At 39.0% G+C, this 22389-nt stretch overlaps 1 protein-coding gene across 5 annotated transcripts in view; it reads right to left on the minus strand.

Annotated features, from left to right (window-relative positions):
- Positions 1-22389, minus strand: part of DOCK2 (dedicator of cytokinesis 2) — a 241012-nt gene that overhangs the window by 164574 nt on the left and 54049 nt on the right. For all 5 annotated transcript variants that reach the window (XM_083596706.1, XM_083596709.1, XM_083596710.1 and 2 more), the window contains 2 exons: positions 22011-22117; positions 9046-9188 (listed from right to left, as the gene is read on the minus strand). In XM_083596706.1, coding sequence (XP_083452832.1) covers positions 9046-9188; positions 22011-22117 — 250 coding nt within the window. The remainder of the gene's footprint in view (positions 1-9045; positions 9189-22010; positions 22118-22389) is intronic.

A 22389-nucleotide genomic window follows, 5' to 3' on the forward strand; every position in this document is an offset into this window, starting at 1 on the left:
AGTGTTACTTATGTACTCTGCTTATATTGATTAGCCATTGCTATTTATGTGTTTAAAATTCTTCCTCTGTGCCCTTCCAATATGCCCTTTTGCCAAAATTCCCCTTTTTTGTGTCCATGGTTCTATAACCATTGGGACGGATTCATTTAGTCTCATGATCCACATTTTGATATATCAGCAGTGTTCCCTTTCCTGTGTATACTCAGGGATCTGTGCTGGTTCCTGGTCAGAATCCTCTCCTCCAGTATATATGGAGGGGGAGCAGTTTGTATGTGGCTCTCCATTAACTCTAAAGGGAATGTATTTTTCATATGCCACCTCTTTTGCTAGTATAATGTTGCAATGACATTGGGAGTTAGAACAACTTGGGCATGAGCATAGGATTCCAATTATGCTGTGCTCCAAATTCCACTAATTTTCCCCATGGTTTTGGCAGTGTCCCCATAGGGTAAGGTTTATGCTGGCGCAGTATACTGCCAATGCAATCCTATCACTATGCTGGCATAGATCCACCATGCTGGCATAACTTTTTGTTCTGTTAGTCAACGAGGATATAGTTTATCATATCTCAGAATATGAGTACAATGCTAGTGTTTTATATATTCCCAGTTGTGTAACTATACATATGCGTATTTTGTTCAGATTGTGCCTCATGATCAATATTTTGAACATAATTTTAACATTAACAGTTTAGGTACATCACCAGAAAAAAGGGGGGGTCTGACCTATCGAAGTTTCCATAGGGGAAATCAAAGCTTCCTGGGATAACACTTGCTTATATTACTGTGCAAATGCAAAATAGTTTCTCCCAATTTATTAGCATTTAAAAATTCTGCAGGTTCCCCAGTCCTACACTCCTCCGGTTACAACATGCATGTATGCTTGACAATATGAGGAGTGATTCACATGTTCCTAGATGTGGGACTGGCAGAAATGCCCATTGCTCAAATTTCCAAATATTTTCTTCTGATATCATACCCAAACTGGGACTCACAGATCTCACTGTGAGTAAGATGTTAGTCTTCACATTGGGCATTACATCAGAGTACAAGTAATTTTTGGCTTCAAGAGTTGACTTCAAGTCTAGCAGAAGTGCACCTCTATGTTCAGGGACATTCCATCTATATCAAAGCCAAATAATATTTATAGTTTTTACATTTTTCCAACCTTAACAAAAGTTACAATATGACAAATGTAAAACATTCTAGAGTGCAGGAGGAGGAATGCAGAACTGGGGGAAAATATCAGTGACTGCATCACTGAACTTCTGATTCTCTTGCATGCATTGTATTCCTGTTTTGTCTTCCATCAGTTGCTTCCTATTGCTCTGTTACAGATTGAATTCATACAACCTGTGCTGGCTGTATCCAGTTACCTTTCATTCTCATCTGGCTTGGAATTGCTTCAAATGTTCTAAATAAGAAGCTAGCAGGGAAAGCAAAGATGAATTGTGTATTCTCTCTTATTGCACTTTTGAGGCAGCATTTGGAAAGAAATTCATACAAATATTGCATATTTATTCTTTTTAGAGTTTTCACTTATTGTACTCCTTTCTTGCTGCTTACTCAGGCATGTTACACTCAGGGCCAGTTTCAATAGGTGGTATCCTACTAACTCAATCGATCAGTATAAGAATCTCTGCTTGTGCAATGGAACTTTCTCCCCTTTCCTCCCCCCATGTCCCCCCAACCTGTTCTAGAAGTTCCCCCAACCCACCAGAGCACATCTGGGGAGACTGTAGGGTGGATGCAGAGAGAAAAGGGAGGAGTTCCATTATGCAAGCAGAAATCAATGCATGGATTGAGCAAGTTAGTTGGGTACCACCCAGGTAGAGATCGACAGTGGGCCAACAAATGAGGGTCTTTTTAATAATAATAATGATAATAATAACAATAATAACAATAATAACAATAACAACAATATACCCCGCCCATCTGGCTGGGCTTCCCCAGCCACTCTGGACGGCTTCCAAAAAAATATTAAAATACTATAATACATCAAACATTTTTTACATTCAAATAAGTATAGGCGCTCCCCAACTGGATGCATTCGCATTTTGCTGCAGTACATTATATACATTATGCAGTACATTATGCAGTGCAGTATATTTGGGGGAAAACTTATTCTCCAATTTATTTCAAACCTATTTATGTATTTATCCCTGGCAAAGCCAATGAGGTGCCCTCTGGAGGTTAGTTTTGCAACTCCCATCAGTCCCAACCAGCAAGGCCAGTGCTGGGAACTGTGGCCCAAAAAGCTTCTGAAGGGCACCAGAGCAGGCTACCCATGATTTATACTGCCCTTCTTTGCTTCACTGATATCTGATTAAATGAATGCCCATGATGGTTTATGACAAGACTGGTTAATTGCTAACTCCTGTAACAGCTTCTAACTTAATTTGCAGCAATACACCTACAGACACATCCATTAAACTCTCAGTGTTCATAAATCTTCCATGCTGTCTTTAAGCACAGCCTTTACCAAATAAAAATATAGACTATTCCTTAAGCGTGACTCGGCAGCTTAAAATATTGAACAAATGCTTTGCCTGGTCTAATTAAGAATAAACATGGGATGCTACTGGCATTCCCACTTTTCTTGAAGTTGTTAAAACTTAACAGATAACAGCCTTACTCTTGCACCTACTTTTATTTCCCTAGCCAGCCTACTAACCCTCATCCTCTTTCTTTGATCAGCAATTACTGTGCCAGATGCCACAGTGGGGTAGGGTTCTTTCCAAAAGCAGCATCTGGTTGTTTGGCAGATTTCCCAGTTCCTTCTGGCAGGTTTGGCATTTTCAGAGGGCCTGTCATACATTGCTGCTGTGATCTGACAGAGTTTTCCTAAGAGGCTATCTCATTCCTCTCTCCCCCTTCACTCCCTCTGCCTTGATAAATGTTACAAGCAACTATAGGTCCAAGTTCTCCTAAGAGTTCTCTAATTAGATACTTTACTCTCCCAAAAGAACACCTCATCGTAGATGTTGAATAATTAGCTTGAAGCTTACATTTTGTTAAAAGGGGCCCAGATTGAAGTTACTTATAGCCCTGCTTTTTAAACAATAATAATAGTAATACATAAATCAGGCTCGGCCTTTCAATTCTGGAAAGGAGAAAGATAAAATAGTGAAACACTACTCAGTACTTGATAAAACAGAAAATAGTATGGACTGAGCTGGCTCTTTTCCTTTCAGAGAGATAAGTACAGAGGCAAATTAATTGAAAAACTACTTGCCATGTATGCAGAGTCTCAGAGACTATACAGGTATGTGTGTATTTAAAATTGGGGTCGCTAACTTGTGGTCCCCCAAATAATGCAGGAGTATAATCCTCAGGATGCTGCACTGATGTAAGCTGCAGTCGGGGAACAACTGGAGAGCTAGAGTTTATTCACCCTATTTTAACGCATGATTAAATGGTATTCAAGTTCAGGAGAAGATTCACCTACTATGAGTGATATACTGTATCAGCTCTACTACATATTCAGAGCTCCCATGAGTAAGTGGTGTCCCATTAAGAAAGAGAACAATTCATGGGCAATTCTGATGACATGTGAACAAAACTTCCACTAACATTCAAGTAAATGTTGCAGTCTATAATTAATCAGATCTCTGTTTGCATAGTAAACCCCAATAGAACCTTGTGTTAAGGTAACCAGGTCACTTTGCACTTTAGAAGATCTGTCAAATATTAATTGCCTTGCCTGGGGCCAATTGCCACTTGATTCCCTTTCCCAGAACTCTCTCTGTGTGTGTTCACCCATTTCAGCACCCATTGTACCTGGTTTTCTCTGAGGAAGAGTTTAAATATCAAAGCACCTTCTGTTGTAGGGCTGGGGAAACTTTGGCCCTCCAGATGTTGCTGAACTACAACTCCCATCAGCCCCACAAGCATGGCCAAGGATGGCAAGAGCTGTAGGTTCAGCAACATTTGGGGGTTCTGTTGGCTCAGTTCTGAGCAATAAGTGTTTGTCACTAACGATTCCATATGGCTGCTATCAAAGGCAGAAGCAAGACATTGAGGTCCCTTCCACTGTCCTAGTTGGGTGGGACCAATGGCCATTTGGCCCCTCCCTCCCGCAACTACCACTTGGTCAGCCTGTGCACTTGATGGAAAACCTTCAGAGGCCACATGGCTATAAAGGGCAGCACCAGAACCAAATGTTGACACAGTAAAAGTGGGCAGAGTCAGCGCCCACTCTCTCTTTCTACCTCACACTCACCTCACTTGTTGGCCCCTTTCCTGTTTTTTAAAAAAAGCTTCCATTGGTGCCAACACAAGCTTTTCTGGGATTTCCCCTAATGTCAGTGATTTGAGGAGTGTGGGGGGAGAAGTGTCATAATATATGGGTAGGGATGTACAGGTAGGAAAGGACAAGTTAAACTTCCTCTCCCCAGCTTTACACCCCTGAAAACCACCACCACAGCAATGAGGCTTTAAGAAATACCTCAGATTAGCATCAATGACATCTTTTAAAAGCTTAGTTACTGCATAGGGCCAGGGAAACCATAGGCCACTTCTGGTCCAAGGGCTATAGATTCATTACCCCCTGATCTACAGCTATTCTGTCTGATAGTTCTATGTAATGGCAGGGACCCATTCTGTATAATACTCATGAATATACAAAATTATTAATAATTACATTATTATTATTATTATTATTATTATTATTATTATTATTATTATTTAAAATGCAAATGCACATTTGGCTTCAGTTTGCACTTCAAGTTATCAGGTTTGAAAAGGGAACTCAAGCATTTAGCAGTAGAAGAAATGCACAAGTTCACTTTTCAGATGTGACAAGCATGGTTCAAAAAGCAGGCACATCTGCTTTATTATGGTGCATTTGCTTTTTGCTGTTTGTGCAATAATACACCCTGCATCTGCAGCCTGCCAGGAATTTAAGGTCACTCTTGCACCTGAGATCCCAACATACAGTCAATTTAATTATAAAACAGTGTTTGGGGGATAACCTTTGAGATTTCATACATGCAATCTGTAACAGCAAGTAGCTCATCTTGAAGGAGACAGCATCTTTTCAAAACAACTGAGGGCAACAGCTAAATATTACTTTTAGAAAGGCGGGGGGAGAGAAGAATAAGATGTGTTTTTTTCATTTTTCTGCTTTAATATGGCCTTTTCACATTGAAAGCACAACTTTGTCAAACAGTACTAGTCAACTTGGCATTATCACAAACTAGTATTGTCAAGCATGGAAAAGAGAAAATGTATCATTGGCTCCTAAGTCCCGAGTGGTAAAAGCTATATAATAGCTATACAGTAATAGATAAGAGACAAAACATGAAAGCTCATTATAATATCTATACTATGTTTACTCTATAATTATCTTAAACAACTATACTTTAAATGTCAAGGGGGCATTGCAACCACACGCTTCACATACAGAGTTATCGTCTTGCTCCTATTGTAACAGTTTCATTTACAAACCTGAGTAATCAACCCAATCGCAGAAATTGCTGGAGGGTGGAGGGAATGTAACAAGCTCATGTAAAGTTAAACATTTGTATTGTTGTTCCCAAGGTGGGGCATCATTTGGCTTCACTGCAATGCCCTAAGGAGAAAGTTTTAGGCTACAATTCCATGTTCACTTACTTGGGAGTTAATGTCTTGGAACTCAGTGGGACATATGAGTAAACATCCATAGGATGAGGTTATTAACAGATTTCTCTGTCTCCTTAGCAGTGGCTGTGAGCATTTACAGAGTGCCTCATCCATCATGTTCCTAAGCTGGATTTTAAACATTTGCCATATGCTTCCAATTTAGTTTAATTGCACTAACCTTCAGGTATGTTAAAACATGGGAAAAGGAAGACACTGCATTATGTTAACATTTAATTTTTAAAGTACATTTGAAACTAAATGTTTGGGAAAGTGAATGTTACTTTGCTAAAACTTCTTAGTCCTATAGAAGGTCCCCTTTCCTTCCATTCAGCACATTCTCCTTCTGTACTTACTAATTATGTCTTCCACTGTCATCAGGTACTGGATCAGAAAGTTCAAGGATATGCCTCCTAAGTCAACTCAATAGGCCCTTAAGATCTTATGTGCTTTACTAAGATATTTATTTGTTTAAACTACTCATAGGCTAAATATGAAAGCCAAAATATTAACACTGCAATAATCTACAATAATAAAACCACAATTATCACCAACAGAACCAGCCATGAAACTTAAAAACAAAACATCCAGCAAAATACCAAACACCAGTAAATAATTACAGCAAAAAAACAATTAAATTTGATTCTTGATCTCTAACTTAAAGCACTTCAGCAACAGTTAGCACGCGTGCGGATCTTCATACCTGCCCCCTCCAATTTACTCTAGAGCAGCAGTTCTCAACCTGTAGGTCCCCAGATGTTGGACTACAACTCCCATCATCCCTGAGCTCTGGGGACCCACAGGTTGAGAAAGGCTGCTCTAGAGGATCCCCAGGCCTCTTGAAATTATTTGGCAGAGAGGCAGTGTGGGATGCAGGAGTGAGGCCAGCACAGGGGAAATTCCATTGTGCAAGCAGGACCCCATAAGCAGAAGCCTCTTTTAAGCCAGTTGCTCCTGGAAGCCTGTGATGAACACCTTCCTCGGGTATGTAGGTTGTCCAGACCTAAAGATTTCCTTCTAGTGAGTACACAGTGCACAGAGAGGAAGTCTCAATGTCCTGCTGAGAGATGCATTAACTTTACAACAATTCATCCAATGATCTTTCCATTTTTCAAAAGAAAGAATTTCGCTGCCAAGGAAAGTGAAAGGTAGACTGTCGAAGTGCATCCTAAGGAACAAATGATACCAATTTTCTAAGCCTGGCCATCTCTACAAACTACTTGTGAAATGGAAAGAATACTTTAAAATCACAGAACTGAGAAAGAAAAAAGAACCTGCCACTAAGGCTATGACTATCATTCTTGAGCCCTGTATGATCTCAGCCAAACGGGGTCATCTAAGCCAAAGCTTTTTCTCCTTGAAAATTCAGGTCAAACAAAGTACATTTCTGATAGAATAATAACTATTCTATTAAACTTCTTGCATATTAGCATTGTCACAATGAAAACTGAAGAGGCTAGTACTTCTACAGTATCTCAGACTCTCCCTCGCAAGCAATACTGCCTAACTAAAATCGATAAAATAAAGGAAATTCAGCTATGCAGCCACCCTCCACATATTTCAAACAGCACAACTTAAGTGACTATACAGTGTCACTTTAAGAACCAGTGATACAAATTATACTGAGGCGCCTGAGGTGGCCCAAAATTCATCCAGTTTCCACTTTAAGACATTCTAATTGGGAAGAAATGGGAAGAAACTGGGATAATCTCAAAAGAAGTGGCCAATATCTTTGTACCTAAAAACACAAATTAAGTGTATATTAGAAATGCAGTAGTGGCAGGCAGGGCGGCTTTCCTGATGACTGCCAGTAACAGAGAGGAGAGTGGCAAGGTAGCAGCAGCAGTGTATGGCATTGGGAAACCAAGTCAGCTTGTCAGGAAAACATGTCATAGTCACAAGTGAAATTTCAGAGTTCAGCACCCAGAATAGTGTAAGAACTTTCATTACTAACATGATTTTTTAAAATGCAGATTAGTGAAGGTGCATTAATTAAATGATAACTAAGACAGACATTGAGAAATAGAATATAACTCATCTCCTTAAGTCTAATGCAGATTTCTGCTTGTGACCCTGCACAAAGATGACACATTTTTATACATACCTTTTAGAACTCTCCCATTGTAGAAATTTGTTGCATACGTGCACATGGATCACATATGCAAAATGTGGAAAGCAAGCTTGTACAGCAGCTAATATTAAATAAGCACATGTGATGATGGCAATATGGCTTATGAAACAAGGACCTGGCCACTGCCTTTCAATGCATACTAATATAACTCACCCTTAAAAAGTAACTGTTCCTTTAGTGTTGCAGAACAGTTTTGAATATTTATTAGAAGCAGAAAAGGCAAAAAAATGACTTGTTCATTTATTCACTTGGATTTTTTCATACAGCACTATCAGTGATTCAGTGCAGACATAGCTATGGTATGGATATCAGAAACATCCTGTGGAGTTTCCTACCTCATTAACTTCCATTTAACGATGTTAAATATATATATATCCACACTGGCACTTACTAGGGCACCAAGATTCCTCAAACCCATGACTTAAAGTGGATTTGAAACCACAGTAGGCGACTATGTTCTTTTAGGTACCTGTAAACACTTTTTAAAAATTCCATAAGCCCATTTAGAGGTATTTAGTTATGTATACTTGTTTTTAATTTAGTTTAAAAATAATAAAAATTGGCATTGGTATTTTTTGAAATGCTGATTTTAATTTTTGAATTATTGACATTTATTTTAATTTATTTTATGTACAACACACAAACACACGGTTTATGCATTTTTATAAACAATGATATAAATTGTTTGGGGCAACTTGGATGGCCTTAAACACAGTACAGTGGTACCTCAGGTTACATACGCTTCAGGTTACAGACTCCGCTAACCCAGAAACAGTACCTCAGGTTAAGAACTTTGCTTCAGGTTGAGAACAGAAATCATGCTCCGGCGGCATGGCGGCAGCAGGAGGCCCCATTAGCTAAAGTGGTGCTTCAGGTTAAGAACAGTTTCAGGTTAAGTACAGACCTCCAGAATGAATTAAGTACTTAACCCAAGGTACCACTGTATCAAGGAAAGAGTGAGCCAGCAACATATTCCCAAACTCCACAGTTCATGTGTCTAGTGTCAATGATACAATGTGTACAAAACAGCATGACTCCTTTGGCTTTAATAAAATAAAGCTGATTCAGGATTGATGATGTGTCAAGGCAAATGATCCTGAAAACCAAGAGGGAAAAATTATAACTCTGTTTCCAGTGTAGTACTGAAAACTAAGAGAACTCTTTCAATCTGTCAGGGCCCTGTTATATTTAGAATTTAAATGAGAGTCATCAGCATCAATATTTTACAACTTAATCAGCACCGTCTTACAACCTCCTGGAATCAGCCACATAATCATTCTAATCATCAATACTCACTGGATCTTGACAGCTGAGAACCTCCAGGATGCTGTTGAGTAATTCAACACAATACTTCTTCTCTTGGTTTTGTGCCTCTTCCCTTGGATCCAGTAATTCCTTCAGTTCATTGGTAATGACAGGAAGCAGGATATCTCTACATTCTGAAAGTAATAATTTGCTACTTAAGGTTATCACAGAAATTTTCCTGTTTTTCTTCCCAGAAAGCATACAATGCAGCTCCCCCTCCCACAACTATGCTTAATTCCAGTCACTTCCCATGTAGAGCCTTCTGGCTTCTATCCCCTTTCATCTTACCAATGTAAACATGAAGAAAGCAATTAGGATCTACAGAATGAATGTCTAAGTAACTAAAGGCAGTTCAGCAAAGAGTAATACCACATTCTACACTTCATGAAGATCTGGCTGGTGAATGAATCAATCATTCTGAATAGAGTACATGTGTATGCTTTGTGGGTAATAAATGTCTTCCTGCAATGCCAATTTCCTATTATTATTATTATTATTATTATTATTATTATTATTAAACTTTTCTTGTCGCATTAATAAAAGAGAAAGTGAAAAGCTGACCAAGAGCTAGAAAGGCAGCAAAATATACATTGAAAATGTGAAGCTTGCATATGTTTGACAGCAAATCAGAGCAAATAAATCCAAATGGCATGGAAAACTATGCAGAAGACCAATTTGCCAAAAAAAAAAACAACCCAAACACATTATCTATGAAGCTGAGCTAAGTTCTGCCCACAACATTTACATTCAAGATTGTTCCTAGAACATCCTTGGAAAAGCAAGAGTGCCTCTTACTCATGAATTGTGCATATGCACACTACTTCAGATATTTGGGGGAAAGGAGAGAAACAATGTAGCAGATACTCAGCATCTAAGCCAGAGATACAACTGTTCATGAAACATAAACAGGCATCATCAAAACTCAAGAATGGCCACCTGTAACCCTACTCTTCCTACCAAAATTTCACTCCCAATATCCCCCCAAAATGCCACCTTCAGCACCAGAAAGAAAACACACCTTTTCCCCAGCAGCTTATTTTATGGTAAAGAAGAAATATGACATATGAAGAATATAAAATAGTGTGAAAAGCTGGATGATGGTGGTGGAAGAAAAGAGAAGTCTTTCCTCCAAAACCTTTTCACTGCTTAATAAAATTTCCAAAAGTTTTTAGTATTCATGCCTTGCTTCTCACAGTAGCAAATCCCCCAATTAAAAGTGGTTTTATGTTAGAATATTAACTGGCCAATTCTGACACAATCCCTAGTTATACCTGACATAGTACTGTTTAGTAGGGTTGTGCATCTGAATCCAACAAGCCCCAAGGTGGTGAGATGCCTCAGAAGTATTGGGGTTGATTGTCACAGGTGAAAGGGGATCTTTATGAGGTATCACAAGTCAAAGGAAGGACTCCTGAAGCATTGACAATAATGCAGACAAGCATTGGCTGAAAAGGGAGAAAATTATTTTACCCACATTTTCTAATCCCAGTGCTTTGGTGAAGGAAGCAGCTTTTCAAGAACAAAATTTATGCCTCTGAGATCAAGGAAGGTGCGAAGGTGAGGAGTGGAAACAGGTCAAGATCTCCATTGCAACTGGCAGGTCAAGTTTGTATCAAAGGAAATTATTTTTTCTTGGGAATCATTTGGTTCTTTCCACCCCGAAGCCAACTTTAAAGGTACCTGGCACAATCCCGCTGAACCTATTTGTTTGTGATTTAACAGGTTTCTTACCCAGTGGCACCACTTTTATGTTTGCAATTTTCAGAGCAATTGTCCACAAAACACTAAAGGAGATTAAGTGATTCCCACCCAAAACTGCCACAGCTGCTCTTGTATCACAGCAGCTTTGCTTCAGACATTTTGAAGGATTCATGGCCAGGAATAGGGTTACTTTCCCAGCAATTTCATCAAATTCTGCTTCAAAATAAAAATCAGATTTTCTCGGTTTCTAGCACAAAATCCCCTATACCTGTTTGTGTGTAAATTTGGAAACCTTTATCCAGCCTAAGATTACATTCACTTCTGCCAGAAGGAATAAAGTGAGAGTCATTTCTTGAAAATTCTCAATAGGGAAGGAAGAGGAATGGAGCAGATCCTAAAACTAATTGCTGCCTTTGCGGGAAAACCTGCAACTACACTTCTGAAATTTGAGAGAACTTATGCACTCAGAAGGAGTAACAATGCCTTCACATTAATCAAATTTTGCCCCAAATTAACAAGTACTTTGTATGGGAGAGACCATATTTTAGAGATATTTTGCCCCAAATTAACAAGTACTTTGTATGGGAGAGACCATATTTTAGAGATATACAGAAGGCTTTACTCATTTTGGAATGATTGTGATGCCTGCAAATTTCATCCATTTCTATAAAAAGCAGGGGATTATAGCTGTGTCTACAGTGATTGGGGAAGAAGAATTAGACTGCCTATGTCTGACCAAATCAGGTTGTTATGAAGCACCAAACTGAAGTCCAAAGTGAATCTTGTGGTTGATGCACACCTATTTACACAAAACCATGCTCTTTCCCTATGAAAATATTTATTTACTCTCTTGCTTACTGTTTGAAATTGCTTTGTACTATTAGCTGTAATAACATCCAGTTTTCCCCAGCATACATTACTGAGGGAGGGAGAAGTCAGACTGAATGTCTGCAATCCCCCTGCCCCCGCAGCCCCTCAAAATCTGTTTTTGGGGGTTGAGGGGTACTTCCAAAATGGAATATTGGGGCAGCGGTGCATGGAGGTACAACAGAAGGGGATTTGGCAGAATTTGGGAGGAGGGATCTTGCCATTTATTTGGATCAAATGTGGAAGAGCTGATAAAGTTTGGGTAATGGTAATCCCTGGCCCAGATGGAGTGGTGGCTGTTTTTAAGCTTCTTAAAAGCAATCCTTTCTATTCGTTGTAAATCCCAGCCACTGTCATTAATAATTGAGGTATACTTAGCAAGCACAATTTAGTACATAACCTGAAGCCTTACTTTTTGTGCAAATTTTAATTTTAAATATACTTTAGCTTGACATCCCTAGTGTATAACTTCAGCTTGTTTGGGTGAATTGATATATCTATGGAATATATATATATATATTTAAAAAATACATCTTTTCAGAATTTATTATGAAGTTACACTCTTGTGGCTGCAAAATATATGAAAATAACATTTACAGTGCTTAGTCAGAACATCTCTGGGGAAGAATATATTTATGGCAGGGGTAAGGTGCACTTGTTCTGTGACCCAATAAATAGAAGTTTTTTGGCAGCTGCCCAAGTCCTCAGCTCTTATCTTTTAAAGCTTGTAACTCTTTATTCAAGGGAGGTAAGATAAGACGAATTGGGTGCAATTACACAAACAGGGTATTAAAAGCTTGCATTATTATTGAACTTAAAAAGCTGAGTGAAGGCAAAGACTGAAACAGGAGGTACAAATTAATGCATACGGGGTATTTATAATACCTACACTCCAAGATGATGGGCAACTGCATAGACAATACAATGAGTCAGGAAGACCTGACAATTAGGTCCTCTTGAGATGCACCCATAGCTGGGAGCTGTTTTTCCATGCATGGATCCCACGTTGCTTCATTCACATGGTCTGAATGAGGCAACCATTTAGGCGGGGCATCAAATAGGTCTTTCCCATGGTATATACTGTCCTGAAACCATGAGCGCATTCTGATACTTCTACAAGTGGTACCTCTGGTTAAAAACTTAATTCATTGCGGAGGTCCATTCTTAACCTGAAACTGTTCTTAACCTGAGGTACCACTTTAGCTAATAGGGCCTCCCGCTGCCACGACAGGATTTCTGTTCTCATCCTGAGGTAAAGTTCTTAATCCGAGGTACTACTTGCGGGTTAGTGCAGTCTGTAACCTGAAGCGTTTGTACCCCGAGGTACCACTGTATTACATTTGACTCCAATCAATTCTACCAAGACAGCATTTTTTCCTCACTCTTTCTGAGTGGAAAACAATAGCAGGAACCGTAATAGTTGAACTGATTTTTTTCTCTCCTAACACATTCTATACACAAATAGTTTCAAGCATCCATTTTCATACTAGCATTAAAAGTTTCCTTTAACAGTAAAACAAAGCAGTACCCACACATATAATAGAAAAAAATAATTTGTACTTGTCACTGTTTTTAATATATAATAATAACTTTGACTGTTCTGCCTAAGAGAAAATTGGGCTATGTGGTAAATGTCATAAAGTAGGAGAAAATATGCTAACTATGCAAGATGGGTTGCCTGTTATTTATGCAGCACTGTAGACCCAATTAATACACATTTTCCATTAATAATGTTCATGAATTAACTAATAGCCAACTTACCATGTTAATCTTTATTATTAAAATAATGTAATCATGATCGTTCTAGCCTTTAATTTAGCTATGCAGGCATTTTATTAGAGATAATAGAAATTTATATAGCTATTTATATTCATTCCACTTCAGATTTCTTTAACAATAGCAGATATAATTGAATCTTAATTCATCCCCTCCCCTACACACACACACACACACACACACACACACACACGATAACCAGTATTGTTTTCACCTATACTGGTGGTTAACTGTTTTGAATACTGTATATTATTGCTTGCATAATAAGATATGCAAAAATTCTCATCTATGCTATATATTGTACAGCCTCAATATCAGTTATTTAGGATTTAAGTTAGGAAGCATGCTTCTATGAAGAGCAGTCACAGTACACAAAGGACCTCCCAAAGTAAACCAATTTTGCTGTGCCCCTGAAACTGCTGGTGGCAAGGATAAAAATAGGTATACAAGGAGAATTTGCTGGATGCCAAGAGCCAGGTTTGGGGCAGGTACTTTTTTGGTGAGAGAACCCCAGCAGAGATTTAAGATAAGAAAATATGCAGCAAAGTGTAGAAAAATAGGCTGTTAGACCTTTAAAATATGCCCTTGTGGGTTCCAAAATAGTCCCTTCCTCCTCTAGCATAGAACAAGACCACATGTTTAGTAAGCAAAAATGGTTTATTATTTACAAGCTCTCCAAAGGCAGATTCATGTGCTTTTCCATACAGCATTTAGAAAAAGATGCACAGACAGTATAACATGGCTAAGTTACAGTGGTGGAAGTTCCTAAAATTTTGGTATAGGAACTCAAGTGTGGATTGTGACAGCCATGCGGCCTGAGCTTGGAGTAACCAGCTGAGACCCCTTTGCATGATGAGTTTCTCAGGTAGACTGGGCGGCAGAGCTGTTGAGGAGGGGGAGGTTTGACAGACCCTCACAAGGTGAGATGAGCCTGGCAGGACAGCTTTATGGTCTTAACCACTTCATGCATTAATTAGAGTTAAGCATGTTGGTTATATGAGGCTGGTTATCTGACAAACTCCTCACCAGTTGAAACAGTAGGGAGCGCATAATATATTTCCCCCAGAATTGAACTGCCAGGGATAGATTGAAAGCAAGCTTTTAAGTTTGCATGATGCCACTGCCATCCCCATCACTACAGCCACCTGAACTACTTCGAAATGAAATTTAAAACTTGGAGAGATCAACTCAAAAATCTCCCTCATAGCATCTGTTTTGACCCTAAGAAAGAAGCAGCGACAACTACTGCTTAGCTGCAGTTTGAGCTGGGAACATTTTTCTAGGCCAAAACAAAATTATGCAGCCCAAGAGGTTTCTCGATGGAGTAATTTTGATAAGCAAACAGCATCTAAGGCTATTGCGGCGTATACATCCCAAGTTGCCATGTGCTGCTAATGATGAATTCATTGTGATTTCCTATTTTTGAAAGTATAAATATTTGTACAATTCTGTAAAATTAATTTTAAGATGAAGAAATTTATAGACTTGCCTTTTGTAAGGGGTACCGTTTTCACAACAAATCTTTTGTACATTTGTATTCTTGCTGTATCTCGAGTGGCAGATTTTAAAACAGAAAAGCTTCCTCCACAGTACAGAAATGTTTACTGGCAGAGGTTTTGTTAGTTCTTGTAGTTTATGACTGACTTAATTGTCACATCTGTAAACATTAGTTATGGAAAATACCAATAAGTAACACGTTTTAGCATAATTATTCACTGAGCAATTGAACTCGTTTGAAATTATTATCTTTAAAGACACCAAAAATACTTGCCCTTAACTGCATATTTTACATTCTGATTTAAAAACTGATGTACTTGGATTAAACACACAGGAGCCCTAGGCTAGATGTTATACAACCATATGATTCAGCTCTTTGCTTACATCATATTTTCCTATAATACAAAAACTGGAGACCAAACTAATCACGAAGGCAGCAAATGCATGTATTGAAATTGGGCTGCCACCCAATCACTGTAAAGCACTGTAATATAAAACAGAGAAGAGGTGGGTGGGAAGAGAGGGTTGAATCCTTACCCTTGCTCATGTTTGCCAATGCCCAATGAAAAGTTCCCTTACTGTTTCTTTCTTGGTGAGTAACCCTCACCTGGATAACAACAGAAGACCTTCCACTGATGATCTTGAACAATGACCCCAGGCTCCCTTACTTGCTTTGCAGGGAGTTGGATAATTTGAAAATCTGAAGCTCTCGTTTTCACTTAAATATATTTATATCCAGAACTTTAACCTATAATTGGCTAAGCCAAAGGAGGACTTTGGGTACTGATCTGGTTGATGTTCTGTTTGAAAGTTGCATATCAGTAATGTGATTCCTCTGTTGAGCATTGCTATGCTGCTATTTAGTACAACTCAACATGTTAAGAATATATGTTGAATATATGTTCAACCCCCACACCTATTTTCAAGGTAGAAGAAATCACAGAACAATGTGCTGAGATAAAGTGAGATAACTTCCCATGCATGCTGCGAGTTCCTGGAATGAGGGTCAGGATACAAATGTAATAGACAGGCTACAAGAAAACATTCCAACATGGGAATTATTTCATATTAGTCCTTGGGCAGAAACAAACCTAAGAACGTAAGAATCCTGCTGGACCGAGCAAGTCGCACAACTAGTCCAGCATCCTGTTCTCACAGTGGGAAGCCTGAATCTGAGTGGGACAGTACATTCCCCACTTGTGATTCCCAGCATTTGATATTCAGCAACACAGTGCCTACAACAGCAGAGGTAGAGGTAGTTTTACAGCAGAGGTCAAGTTGCTAAAATTTATTGTCTCCAGGTGTCCAGTATCAGATTGCTATCTTCTGCTTCAGCTTTTCTACTTGAAATATTATGATTAAAAAACCAACCTATTTATAAGAAGTTTGGCAAACATTCAAATCACAAGAATATTTGCTGCTTTGATATAAGATTTCCATGCCCCTGCTTAGTACAGCAGATTTCAGTCATAGAAAATGCAATTTCACGAGCTTCCCTTTGTATGTGTGAGTAGTGCTGACTAATAAAACTCTCGCAGTTGTATTTGCATAGATTTCTAAATGGAAGCTATGATTTCCTGACTCTCATTTTGACAATATATGTGACATCATAGGTCCATTTAAAAAAATGTTATCTTTAATCACTGGTGTATGAGGTAAATTTTTGTTCCATTTTATTGTTTTTAAAAGGAAGTGTTTTAAAGGTATTTAAAGGAAAATGGAGGGGCTTATCAAAGAAAAAGACTGTTTCTATAAGAGTTAAACTACACTGTGATGTTAAATGCAACTTTGAATTTACTTCACAGGTTTTATAAAACTGAGGTGGCATCATTGGAGGAGGTGATAATGATCAGGATTGTTGTAAAGCAGAGAAAGTGAAGCTGACTCTTTCATTTGCAGATGTAGTCCTGAGGAAAATCCCTTTTCTGCAACCAGAATTTGAATTGATAGGAAATTCCCCATTTGTGCCAATGGGGGATTTTCTCCCAATGTGATTACTAGCTTCAAAGGAGAGGGATCCGGGTGGCGCTGTGGGTAAAAGCCTCAGCGCCTAGGACTTGCCGATCGAAAGGTCGGCGGTTCGAATCCCCGCAGTGGGGTGCGCTCCCGTCGCTCGGTCCCAGCGCCTGCCAACCTAGCAGTTCGAAAGCACCCCCGGGTGCAAGTAGATAAATAGGGACCGCTTACTAGCGGGAAGGTAAATGGCGTTCCGTGTGCTGCGCTGGCTCGCCAGATGCAGCTTGTCACGCTGGCCACGTGACCCGGAAGTGTCTGCGGACAGCGCTGGCTCCCGGCCTCTAGAGTGAGATGAGCGCACAACCCTAGAGTCTGTCAAGACTGGCCTGTACGGGCAGGGGTACCTTTACCTTTACTCTCAGCACCTAGGAGTATCATAACTAGATCCTGGAGGGACCTGTCAGAAGTGAACATGGACCTCTGGTACCAAACTGTATGGGAAACAGCCATACTAGAAAAGCTAACCAACAAACTGAAAGTAGAATGGTATCTCAGGCCAAATGTAACTGATCTGTAGAAAAGACTCTATGAACTGAAAACAGAGACACTATATATATCTTGGTTATCCATGAAAATCTTTCAATAAAAAAACATTTTTTAAAAAAATGCAGAGGTAGAAGGGGTTAATTTCTACCTTCCTGCTTGCTGTGATCCGGATAATTATCAGCCCTCACCCTCAGTCGATGCTATTTATATTTTAAATGCCAAGACAGCAAATCTAGTGTGGCCCTAAGTGAAAGTAGTACAGAAGGCAATCTTTATAGTTTTATCAATGGAAGTGCTGCTTAGCCTTTCCGAAGCTTTAAAATGCGGTGAGATTTAAATGAAGAAAGCGGAATGGAAGGGAAAGGCGAAATGTGAGGAAAAGGCTACACATCCTTCACCCTAAGCTGTTGCTCTTATAAAAACTCACATTTATCCAGACCTGTGTTAGATGCAGGCTGATTATTCTACAACACGTCAGTGAAGGCCAAGCATTTTATAGAAATAAAACATACCGGTAATTGCTGAATGCAATTGGAATCTTTGGTTCTTTTTTTGCACCTACCAGGTCACCTTCCTTTTGAGCCATTTTTGGGGCAATGTGTGCTGGTTCTGATATTGCTTCGTCTCATGACTTGAATTATAAATGTTAAAATTAACAACACTTGCTTATTTTTTAATAGTTCCCCAACTACAATTTTAAGATGCAGAAATGATGAGCTTCATAAAATATTTGGCATATGGGAAAGCCCCGTGGTCTTCTAAAACGAGGTTCACTTGGCAAATCTCTCAAGGAGTTGCACAGTCATTTGGTACAAACTATCCATTAAGATAAAGAAGGCTATCCTGCAGAATTTGGGACCTGACTTCCAAAAGATCAAAATACATTAATTTTAGTTATTTTATTCTGCAGTTCTTAAGTGTAAAGCATTATTATCCAAATGAAAAAACTTCCAATGCTCTTAGTGACTGAAATTCCTAAAAGACTTCACTGTGGGCACCTGTGCTTTGCAATTGTGTTGCTTTTTAGCTATGAAGACCAAATACAGGGGAGAGAAAAAGGCACCTGTCCTCATCTTAATCATATTTAGACAAAATCAAAATTAATCTCAAACTACAATGTTATTCTCACCTAACATTTCTCTGAAGTAATTAGCTTTCTCTTACGTACAAAGGCAGCAAAATATTGTTTTAACCTATTTATTTTGACTTCTGTGGATGTGTTGTTTGAAGTGGGAAACAGAGTCTGACAATCTGAAAGGAGTTTGTTCATTTATTTACTCTCATTAAATTTTGTAGAAGCTCTTGAGCCCATTGTGAAAGCCTCTAGGCACAATTAAAAATGGATTGCCTTTCTTACCAACAATGAAGAAAGGGACCTGACAGTTTTGCAAATAACTTCTCAACCAGAGTTAGAAACACTCTGAATAACACTTCTCTATTGCTACTAGACAAGGGATTTCCTTTTGGCAAGGACTTCTGCCTTCCAGATATCGAAGAGTCAGGGGGAAAGCTACCAATATTTCCTTCCTCTAAAATTTATTTAAAGAGAGAGCTCTCAAGGGAGAGCTAGAAAATTGCAGGTCACTTGGTTTAACAACTGTCCTGTGTTATTTCAAAGAATCATATAATTGTTGGAAGGGACAATGAGGGTCATCTAGTCCAGCCCACCAGAAAAAAAGAAATCTTTTGCCCAGCGTGGGACTTAGACCCACAACCCTGCTGACTGAGCTATTCCAGCAGGATGTGGAAAACACAATTAAAGCTAGATTTGTTATGCATGTAGAAGAATAAGCCTTTGTGAGAAAACATAGCTTCTGCAAAGGGAATTCTGCCTCACCCTGAAGAAAAATTACCTTATGTGGATTGGGGTTAGTTTGGTTAACATCATACACTTGGACCTCCAAAAAGCTTTTGCCAAAGTTTCTCACCAACAGTTCCCAAATAAATTTGGGATAATAGAATGGATCCATATGGATGAGTACTGACCAACTGGCAACCTCATATTAAGCTATTAGAGAAGTTAAGTCTCCAAGGAAAGTAAAAAGAGTTTTCACAGTGTCCATTTGTGAAGATCTGAAGGTCTGTGGTATGTTTATAGAGACTTCTAGGCACTCTGCACATCATGGCTGCTGCCAGCCTGAGCCAGGAAAAGAGGTGCACAGGCACAGCGGCCCCACGCACCAGCACGTCTCTTTCGCCAGCTCAGGCTAGCAGTGGCTCAGGCTGTCCTCTTTATCGCTCTTCAAGATAGGGCAATCCAAATTACAATGCGAACAAAAATCTCATGAAAGGAAAAGCTAGTAAGTTGGTTTCTTTGCTTTTCCAGAAAACAAATAACTTGCACATTTTCAAGGTGGTGCTGCTTTTACTACTAGCATGCTGTGTTTATTGAATGGTCTGCTTCATAGTAAGGAGCTCCCTAGTTAGAGGAGGCATGTAACCATACTATTTTATACTCCCTTTTGAAGTAACATTAGTGATTCCAGTGAATGTAAAGTCTCCTGCAGCATTAGAACGAACAGTCTTGTGGCACCTTAAAGACCCACAAACTGATTGTGGCGTAAGCTTTCGTGGAATGGCACACTGGGCTTTGGTGCACGAAAGCTTAAGTCACAAAAACTTGAAGATGCCATAAAGCACTTGAAACTCATTTAAGCAGATGCACTGTGTATTATCTTTTACTCTGATACAAAGTGTTTCAGAACATAATATCATATTAGAAAATAAGGAAGGTTTCACACAGATTCCTGAAGAGTCACAGCTCCTGGGGGGAAATACCAAGGATGATTTGCCAGCCCTAAAGGATAGTTTAGTGTTGATGCTGGAAGTACAATCTGAAATGATCTGGGAAGAAAAAGTGACTAAGCCTCCTGCAGTAGTATCGGTGCTGGAAGCAACGGAACAATGTTGTGCTGGAGCTATGATGTTGGAGGAGGAGATGGAATTAATGGAAAGAGGACTCTGTGTACAACTTGGAATCATCTCAGAAGAAAAAGTTGCTGTGCCTCCTGCAATACTATTGTTTGGGCTGTGAATTAATGTCTACATAATTTGTTATGGATATTGTCTTTTTATATAAACACAGCAAAGAAACTCGTGAGGAATAAAGAATAAGCACCGCATGTCTTTTTAAATCAGGAGGTAAAGTTGTGGTGTTTGACTGGAGGAAGATTAAGGTTGATTCTTACTTATGAACTTCATGGATGGGAAGGAAAAGGAATGAAACTGAGATACCTGGATTTAACATCAGCTAGCGGAGGGAGGAATAACTGGACATTACTCTGGACTGAACACTGGATTATTATAAGGAACTTTTGCAGGCACAACTGACAGATAGTTGGAAGTCACTTTTACTTATCTCTTTCTCTTTTCTGTTATTATCTCTCTGTGTCTGCTTGGTTTTCTCTTTGTTCTCTTTCTTATTTCTTGTTTTGTTTCTTTTTTATTGTATGTTGAAAAGCTTTATTAAAACTTTATTATAAAAAAATAAAGAAAGGCAGTTTAATCTGTAAGTGAGGGGGTGAAAATGAATGGACAACAGCTGAATTACACTGGTGGTGGGTACGTTTTGCTGAGGTGTGTTTTGCACCAGCACAAATCATTAGGCATTGTTGCTCCTATATCTTGTAATGCATGCCTTATCCTGCAAATGGGTGCTTAAGACACTGTTACGATAATTAACTTATAAGCATCAGCAGAACTGAGGAAGAAGGAGATGATAAAGTGCTTTTGAGGCATACTCTGCAGCATTTTTTGCAAACACCCAAAAGGCACAGAAACATCTGGAATTCAAAAAATCTCTCAAACACCTAATGCAAACTGTTAGCCACCAAATAATTGATGCCATAGCATATCACTAGCATTTCTCAAATGCTTTCAAGGATACAACAATTAAAGAATCAGTAAGCCCTTTGTTTTTAAATAGCAGAGCATATTGAAATGGCTCAGTGAACAATTCAATCATTAAGTTTGTGATGGATATGCAGCCTGTCTGCAGATGTCATGCAACGTCTGGATATTCCCTGGTAGAAGGGAAGAAATCAGTGGTCTTGTTACATCTTGTTACATGTGGTACCACTGATGTGGTGGAATGCAGTCATGCAGTCCTGGAAGCAAAATTAAGGTTGCTAGGTAGGAGGTTGAAAACCAAGACCTTCAATGTAGCTTTCTCTGAAATGCTACCTGATGAAAAGGCAGAGCCAGCTAGACAAGCACAGCTGGAGAGTCTTAATTGGCAGATGAGACAGTTGTGTCAGAAGGAGAAGTTTGAATATGTTAAGGCAACGTGATGGAACAAGCCAGGCCTGTATGAAAGGGATGGGCTCCACCTGAACCAGAATGGAACCAGATTGTTGGTGCTTAAACTCAAAATGGCACAGCAGCTTTTAACCTGATCTTGAGGTAGAGTCTACAGGAGCTCAGAAGCATCTCAGTTCATGGTAAATCATACGTAAGGGATGAGGGTGAAAATGTCCAAACGAAAGTGCAGAGGGGCCAAAGCAGTGCAGGAGAAAGAGCATGTGCCTAAGATATCTGGAGAGAGACCTAAACCAACATGGGATAGCAGGGCTGTTGTTTTTTTAATCATTATTCCCAAGTCATTCTGAATTTACCTTGTTTTTTGAAGAGATTGCTGCATACTATATTCTTCATGGAGCGCACTTTATGATTCTGTAGAGATTTTGGTGGAATGCAAGTATAAAATTCATATAAGAGCTGGCTGCAAAAGATAGAAAAATGAAATGATTAGATTAGATTAATATGGTATATTTTAAAAAAAGAATCTGATGAAACATATGGAGGTCTTCCAAACAGTTAAACTAGCTAGTGTTTGCCATAGATCTTTCAACTGTCACAACAGAGCAACTGTTATTTTCCTGCTTATTCTATATCTGGTACTAAGAAGCCTATGCTTTTTAGACACATGGCTTATGTCAACTTAGGCTGTTTCTGAAATCAGATATGACTTCAGTTCCAGAATAACAGTTTGCA

Source organism: Podarcis filfolensis (genome assembly GCF_964270895.1).
Source record: "Podarcis filfolensis genome assembly, chromosome: 2".
NCBI lineage: Eukaryota > Metazoa > Chordata > Lepidosauria > Squamata > Lacertidae > Podarcis > Podarcis filfolensis.